At 36.4% G+C, this 8,049-nt stretch overlaps 1 protein-coding gene across 1 annotated transcript; it reads right to left on the reverse strand.

The window, feature by feature from the left end:
- Positions 1-628: 628 nt before the first annotated feature.
- LOC149843032 (cytochrome b-c1 complex subunit 9, mitochondrial-like) lies at positions 629-6,419 on the reverse strand. The gene is made up of 3 exons (XM_089999549.1): positions 6,190-6,419; positions 2,480-2,527; positions 629-917 (listed from the first exon to the last, which is right to left on the reverse strand). Exons 1-3 carry the CDS (start codon positions 6,304-6,306, stop codon positions 867-869), a joined length of 216 nt encoding a protein of 71 aa, XP_089855675.1. The 5' UTR covers positions 6,307-6,419; the 3' UTR covers positions 629-866.
- Between the last annotated feature and the right edge of the window lie 1,630 nt (positions 6,420-8,049).

Below are 8,049 nucleotides of genomic sequence, written 5' to 3' on the forward strand. Positions count from 1 at the left end.
TGAGAAAGAGAGAGTGATGCCAGCTCAGCAATATCCCATAAAAATTGCGTAAAACAAACAAGCCCCCAAGGTTTGGCTGACTCGATCCATTTCCACTAGTCGATTCAAAGTGAACAGTAAAAACTTTTCCACCTTGTTTGACCATTTTCAACTGAAGGCACAAAAGAAGAGAGTTTAAAACGATTAGTTCAGAAAATAATAAGCCCCAACATATCCCAAAAATAATAATCCCAACAAAGAGAAGGAAAAAAAATTGCCGTTTTGCAATAAAAAGGAATGCCCCTAAGCTTTAGATATTTTCCTTTTGTTTTAAAAATTGTGCTACCTATCTTGTGTTTGACAAACGAGCACAACTTTACACCCAAACGTTAAGTTACAGTTTTTCTTCTCAAAATCACCCTTCCTAAACTCCCCCTTTACTCTGCCCAAATGCAGCAAGATGACGCAGGCTTCATTTTCAGATTACACCACAATATTATTTGTCAGTGCTGCATTCGCATATGCAGCCTATTCCTTAGTCATACCTCAACTACTGCACCATAAAAACTGCACGATCTACTTTAGGGGGATTCGAACTAATTTTCATAGATATGTACATACAAGAAATCAGTCGTCAACTGTAACCATGAGCTCTAGAATCTTTCACAATCTTATTAGTATATGCATATAACAAGCACAAATGATTACCATACATTTGATCACTATAGCAGACGCATTAGAAAGATCTGCAAAAATTCAGTAACTGTATCATGTCATCACCCGAAACAACATCAAAGCAATAAGTTGCATTGCAATAGTCCTTCAATTGTTTGTGAAACATGTGATGTTTCCAAAATAGCAGTGTACCAAATTGAGAGAGAGAGAGATCATTCTTCACTTTGTCTGGTTCCTAACACTGGGATGTCCTCATACCTCTTCTGCAATTGAAAACAGTGATCCAAAATCAGGGCGTTCAGAAAAATAAAGTGAAGAAAAGGGTCAAAAGGAACATTTACTGGAGTATATAATCACTCTTAAAGGAATAAAGGCGTTAATAAACAGTAGGACAGTACAACCACCACTTTTTACAGGAACGACACTTCAGATGCTTGGTCAGAATGAGTCTTAGCAAGAACTCAATGCCAATGGTGTTGACTAATTTCAGAAATGTGCTGCTTCGAACATTTTCTCAACTGAAGTAATGACAACTTTTAACATCAAGAATATCTTTTTGGCAGGCTCCAATGAGACTAACAATTATGTATATCGTAAGAAAGGGATAACGGCATGTGGAAGTCCAATTCTAATAACATTAAAAAAGGAGGGAGAATGAAGTCTCATTGAAGGTATAGGATGAGGTTTCATGCGGTGCCAGATCAAGAACACCCACCAATTTCGTTAGAAACATACACTACCTAAAATTGACATTGAAGTTATGTTAGGGCGTCCTTAAAAATTAGACTGAAACCTGACACAAAATTGACGCTACTCCTAAAATTCTGATGACACATGACCTGCGATAGAAAATGTCAGATGGAACAATTACGAAGGATGGCAACTGTTTAGGCCCAGTTGAATTCCAAATCCCAGATGCAGTGCAAGCATGCTTTGATATGACATTTAAATTTCCATCTCCAAATTAGGAAGGGAAAGAACCCATCTTCCAATTTTTTCATAATAATGGCTTCACAAGTATGGCATTTAAATTTCCAAAGCAGAAAGCTCAACCATAGTTAGCAATACACGAAAAGGCCAAAAAACACCATTAAATACTGAAAATGTTATTTGAAAGGTTTCACATTCAACAAGCTGGCTGAAAAAAATGGCATACAAAAGTGAGTTGCAATAAAATTGGCAAACAATGCATATGGGATTAATTCAGTTTTAATTTTATAAAACAAGGCCAACAGAACAGACATATATATATATATATATATATATATATATATATATGAGATTTTCCCTTGGCAAACAAGACAGAGTATAGGAACTGTGAGATTCAGATTCAGATTCAAGAATCATTATGATCCGAACCCACGATATGATCCACTTGGATCCATAATTGAGATTTTTTCAGAAGTAATTTTCTTTTTAAATATGATCTTTCTGTATTCTAAACATTTCAATCAAAAGATTGCATTTCATGTCGATCTTTTGAAAAAGACGGAGTTTCAGTTGTTTTTTCATTTTCAAAGTCGTATCGAAAAAGGTGTTTTACATGGAGTTTTGCTAACTATGGGCACAACAGATAGAAGACACTGATAAAGGAAACTCAGGTTCCAAAGTTGAGTGGCATTCTGACTTGGATAAATGCTAATTTTGAAGGAAAAACAAAACAAAAAATTGTTAAGGCATCTATGGGAAGTACCATTTCTTGACACAGTAAAAAGATTATACTCATGTCATATATGTGCATGTGTGTGTGACACTTCCAACAGTTACAGCAGTGTTAATTAACTACAATCACACACACACACAGAGAGAGAGAGAGAGAGAGTACCCCAACATTGTTGTATTCCCACAACTTATGGACTCCAAAGTCGACAGCCTGCACGAAGGGAAACAATCTATATTAATCATGAATGAAGCATGTTATGCACTATGTCACACGGACTCGGCTAGGGAGGCTCCGCACCCGAGTCGACACGCCCCGACACGGGTGCGGACTCGGTCAACGCCGAGACGGACTCGGTCAACGAGTCGAGGCTGAGTTTATCCTTGTTTTGGACTCTGTCAATGTTGACTGAGTCCAAAAATATTCATTTTTAGGGAAAAAAACAAAAAAAAATGATCTTTTTATATATCTTTAAAAATATATATATATAGCATGAGTCTCAAACATAAGCCCAAAAAAAAAATTCCGGGGGGAGCCCCCGGACCCCCCTTTCTGCAAGGGCAAAAGTACAATTTGCAAAGTTTGTAAAAACACTCATGCTGGTGCGAAACTTTAGAGGACAATATCCACATATATGCACACACTGGATATATTATTATATATATATGTATACATTTAAAAAAATATCTATATATATATATAGCCGAGTCCCAGTGTCCAAAATTTTTAAAATTGTGCCGCACCCGCACCCGCACCCGCACCCATGTGACATAGGTTATGCATAAGAAAAAAGAGCATTTTGCCATTGATGCAAAAGCAAAATCACAGAATATTGATATATATTACAAGACAATGCCAAGAAAAGAGTTATCTTTATAAGAAAAAAGAACTGCATTCAGTGAAGTGTAAATGAATTCAATCAGAACACCATAATGCACAATGTGGAGTAATACAACAAGGCCTAACCTCAAGTACCTACTGCAAAATGGAACACAAAGGATAAAGGATTTTTTTTTTTACCAGAAAATAGGCAACAACATAAAAAATGTGTACTTGTTGAAGAAGTTCACAAATTAGGGGAAGGCAAGTTTAACCATGCATAAATAGCATAAGAATCTCTGGAACTCTGCAGAAATGTGGTGCAAGGCAGAAACAATATTAAGCAGAAATTAAGCAAATTGTATCATGAATTCAACACAATATTTACAATGACAGAATTTTCTGTTAAAAACACTATTTTTAATGTTTTTTTCATTAAAACATGATATTAAAAGAAATCATCTATCTTGAAAACATCATGTTTTTAATGGGTTAAAACCATTCTTTGCAAATCCTTCCTAGGCCTAATGATGCTCCAGTTAGAAGGTTGGAGAAATGGGAAAATATATTAGTTAAAAGAGGTCGGGGTAGGCCTAGGAAGACTTGGATGGAGATGATAGGAAAGGATATGAATGCTTTGAACCTCACCGAGGACATGGCGTTGGATAGATATGATTGGAGGAAAAGGATTCATGTGGAAGACCCAAAATGAATTTCTTTTTTGGTTCATATCGCTGACCCCAATTGTTTTGGGATGAAGGCGTAGTTGTTGTTGTTGTTGTTGTTGTACATTTTTAATGTACTGACCTTTTCCCAAGATTTTCTCAAGGAAAGTTGGATTTTCTAAAATATCGTGTGATTTTCCTGAGAACAAGATTTGTGACATGATTTTTGGGGCAAGTCCTGACAATACTTCTAGTATGTCGTATAAAACACATGGTACAGCTTCATTACACCCCTAAAACTAGTTTGAGTGTATTGTACTAACTCGTCAGTCATAAGTTTTGCATCATATGATACCATACAACTTCCAGCCATATTCACCAGAATGCTTCTCGTTGACAAAGTTCTCTTGATGAGAAACTTACCAATAGGAATTGAGTCCTACTTTATGGCCCAAAGTTTTACATAACGGTATCACAAAAAGAAAATTATCAAAATCACAAAATAAAAAAATAAAGAAAAGAATTTAAATTGTAAAATTTAGCAATAGAAAATAAATATAAAAATATAGTTGCAATTTGGCTACCGAGTTATCAAATGGGAATGTTGCATATGTTCAAAATTCCATAGTCACTAGAGTCGCCCAACATACAAAAAAGGAGGACCAGTGATTCTCGTGTAACAGGAATTGCAATTTCCATGAGACAAGATTACAGTTCCAAAGGACATGGAAATCCAGCTTCTCAGAAAAGGAATTCTGATTATCAAAAGTTCAAATTTCTTTGAATGAGAATTCCAGTAACAAGCATTTGAAAATTTTGACAATATAATTTTTGTAAAATTACAGAGATATAAGACAGCAATTTGGATTTTAAATTGTTTTATGCCAAAATTTGAGATAATAGACATATTTGTTATTGATTCATAAACTTGACTTTTAGCTGACAAGATTTTCTCTTAGATTGACATTGGATATCAAATTGTCATAAACTCTTTCAACTTTAAGATCTTTTTCTATTGTTCAAATTATCATATAGTAGCCCACTTATATTGTTAGACGCACTGGAAGCTTTTTAGATCTGTAATATATGTTATAAAGAGTGTGTATATATATATATATATATATATATATATATATATATATATATATATATATATATATATATATATATATATATATATATATTCTTTTTAGCATTTTAATGTTAAGCGTCCAAAATAAGACTACTAAGTTGTTACTTTTGAATATTTTGTACTTTTTTTAATGCATAATTGGATGTTATTCTCTTAAATAAGAGATCCAGAAATCTTCTAATAGGAAAATACACTTATTTAGTATGATCTTTGTTTCTTAATTAAAAGTTTTCTTCTTAGTTCCATCAAAGTTTTAGTATTTCACACAAATCTTATATCATTTTCCAAACCATAACAAATATCAATTCCTAAATGACTCCATGTGCTGCTTCCTACTCGCTTCCTGAATCTTCTGAACTTTTTTTGAAAATAAAAAGAAATTTTTACAAGATTCAGGAAACAAGAAGAGAGTAAGAAGCAGCACACTCTTGCAATCACCACTTCCTAGCTCCAATTCCCTTACTGGTTACCACTTCCGCTTCCCACTCTTGCAATTATGATCTTTTCTAAATGATTCCATCCATGCAAAGAAAAAGATGGGAAACATCCAAGACTTTCATATTTTGAATTTAAAAAGTAAAAAGGATAAAAAATCCCCTCAAGTTCACAAAAAAAGTCATAAAACTGCTCAATCTGATCAAACCAATTCTCTAATTGCTCACAATATGAAAGACTTCTTAACGCATCTGTTTATCTGGTTGTTTTGATGCACCCGTTTGTCTGGAACATCAAACTAACCTGACAAAATGCATTATGCTGAACAATGAAATTTCCCTACTTAACGCACTGCTCTGAATGAGTGCATTCAATATTAAATAGACCTTTACAATCGCAGCTCAGAAAAGAAATGAAAAAATAAATAAAAAATACATACATCCGAAATGACACCCACACAAAAAAAAAAACACTTTCTAAAAAACAGATGAAAATACCAAAGACATCGAATCAAACACAAGAAAACCCAAGCAACCCAATCAAAGTCAGCAGAAAACAGATCCAAAAAACAAATTGAAACAACCGTCCGAACAAATTAAGCATCAAAATGATCAAATTCATCAAATACAAAGAAAAGCAGAAAAAAATCACAAATGCCCATCGGCATCATTCCATCGACTTTCCCCCTGTGAGAAACCACACCAACAATAACAGAAACAGCCACAATTCGATTACCAACAACCGATCAAGAGATGATCTTTGACGGGAAAAACAAAAAAGAAAGAAAGAAAGAGAGATAGAATTGAGGGGAGAAGGAAGTGAACCCGTTCGCCGAAGAAGGCACCGGCGACGATGAATGTCACGTAGACGGAGTTCCTGCGCATGAGGACCCTGTAGATCCCCTCGTACAACCCTCCGCTTCTTCGGTACGTAGAATCCATCGCCGGAAAAGGAGAGAAAGAGAGAGGAATCGGAGGGAGGGAGCAAGATCTCTAGGGTTTCTCTTCTCTTTCTGCAGGTGAGAGAGAACGCTGGTTCAGATCTAGGGCGCAGAGGCGGCGGCTTAGGGGGCAGTTATTTCGGATCCGGATTCAACATTATTTCATCGGATCTTATTCGGACACGGATTTGAATTCGGATCATCATATCTCCAGCCTGACTTTAGATCAAACGAGGTTCGGGTTGACTGGAGGGCCCAACGTTACTTACAATATTGATGGTCTGTCTGTTACCACCATGGGTGCAGTCATGCCTAGGGATGCAAACAGATGAGTTGGAACACCAAAAATTGCAAAAACCCCATCCTGAATCCGACCCATTTGCACCCCTGCCATTGCCATAAAAACCCGATCCAAGTAAGTCTAGGTAGCCCAAAAGGGGTTGGCGTAGTGGGGTGTGGGCCTTGGCTGCTAGAAGGGCAGTCAAGGTTCAATTCCATGGGTGTCGTCGCTACCGTAAGTATGGGAGGCTGAGCTAGTGAGACCAGGTCTTTGTGTCAGGTGCAGTTTCTTTGGGTTATAAATCCAAAAAAAAAGTAAGTCCAGGTACACAGTAAACAGGCCCTAAACAGAAATAATATCAAGCCCAAGTAAACAGGCCCTAAACAGAAATAATATCAAGCCCAAGTGGAGTTTGGAGTAATCCACAATTAGGGATGCAAACCCTTCAGATTCAGGTCCGATGTGGTCGGATAACAGATCCACTAATCAGATGACTAATTCCGATGGTGAAAGCCTCAGCAAATTCGGTTATTTCCATGTCGTCAGGTTCAAATCCGAATATCAATCTGATTCGGTAACAAAAGCTCAAAATCATATCCACACCCAGTTGCAATAGGATGTGGTTTTGGCTTACGAAATCTGATTAAATGGAGCTGGATTAGGTCGAATATCTGATAAAATTCTATCCATTGTGAAGCAGCGTCGCGTGTTGGAGGGATTCCCTGAAGGGCTGAAACTGAGAGTTTCAACCAAGTTAAGCCTGGATTAGATACAAATGACATCTATGATTAAACATGGGTCCGAAGCTAAACCTGGACCTAAAACATTCAATTCAGATCCAAACTCGTATATGGCAAAGGTTGGGCAAAGTTCATCCCAATCCCTTAAAATCAAAAGCCAATTCAAACAGTTATAGGTTGCATTGTTGCTTTGGCATGTTTACATGACAATTCAATTACCAGATCCAACCCAAATTACCACCAATAAAATACCGTCTTTTAAGTTTAACAAACCCAACATTCAATTCATCTAAATTCTAAATAAGTCCCAACGGATGGGAAGGTGTTGTGTGTTCTTCTGTTTGCTACAGTGCATGTTTGGGGTCCGAATGAGCATCACGTATATAAGCACGTGGGGCTCGTATTCTCGTGTGTGTCAGCATCACTTAGCATCGGAGTTTGGTGCAATTGTAAAGACTTAAGTACCCTTTCTTGTTATTCTCGTCATGAAATGATGGTTCGAAAAAATGACAAAAATATCCTTCATTCAAAAAAAAAGAAAACGATGGTTCGAGAAAAGGACAAAGATGTCCTCCATCCAGAAAGTTGAGGATGATGTTAACTCTTCAAAGTCCAAACAGTGAAACGAACCTGAAGCACTCTCTATTTCTTTTCCGTTTGAACTTTCTGTCGTCATCTTTTTCTTCTTCCTTCTCCGTGAAACACTGTAAAACCCTCTCTATCT

This window comes from Nuphar pumila, chromosome 3 (genome assembly GCF_984573655.1).
Source record: "Nuphar pumila chromosome 3, dmNupPumi1.hap1.1, whole genome shotgun sequence".
Taxonomy (NCBI): Eukaryota; Viridiplantae; Streptophyta; class Magnoliopsida; order Nymphaeales; family Nymphaeaceae; genus Nuphar; species Nuphar pumila.

Excerpts from the sequence above, each read along its gene's own strand:
- LOC149843032 (XM_089999549.1), bottom strand. The coding sequence starts at position 6,306 with ATGGATTCTACGTACCGAAGAAGCGGAGGGTTGTACGAGGGGATCTAC. Across the intron at positions 2,528-6,189 it reads GTGCCTTCTTCGGCGAACGG|GCTGTCGACTTTGGAGTCCA; the intron begins GTTCACTTCCTT and ends CCCTTCGTGCAG. Across the intron at positions 918-2,479 it reads GGGAATACAACAATGTTGGG|AAGAGGTATGAGGACATCCC; the intron begins GTACTCTCTCTC and ends TTTCAATTGCAG.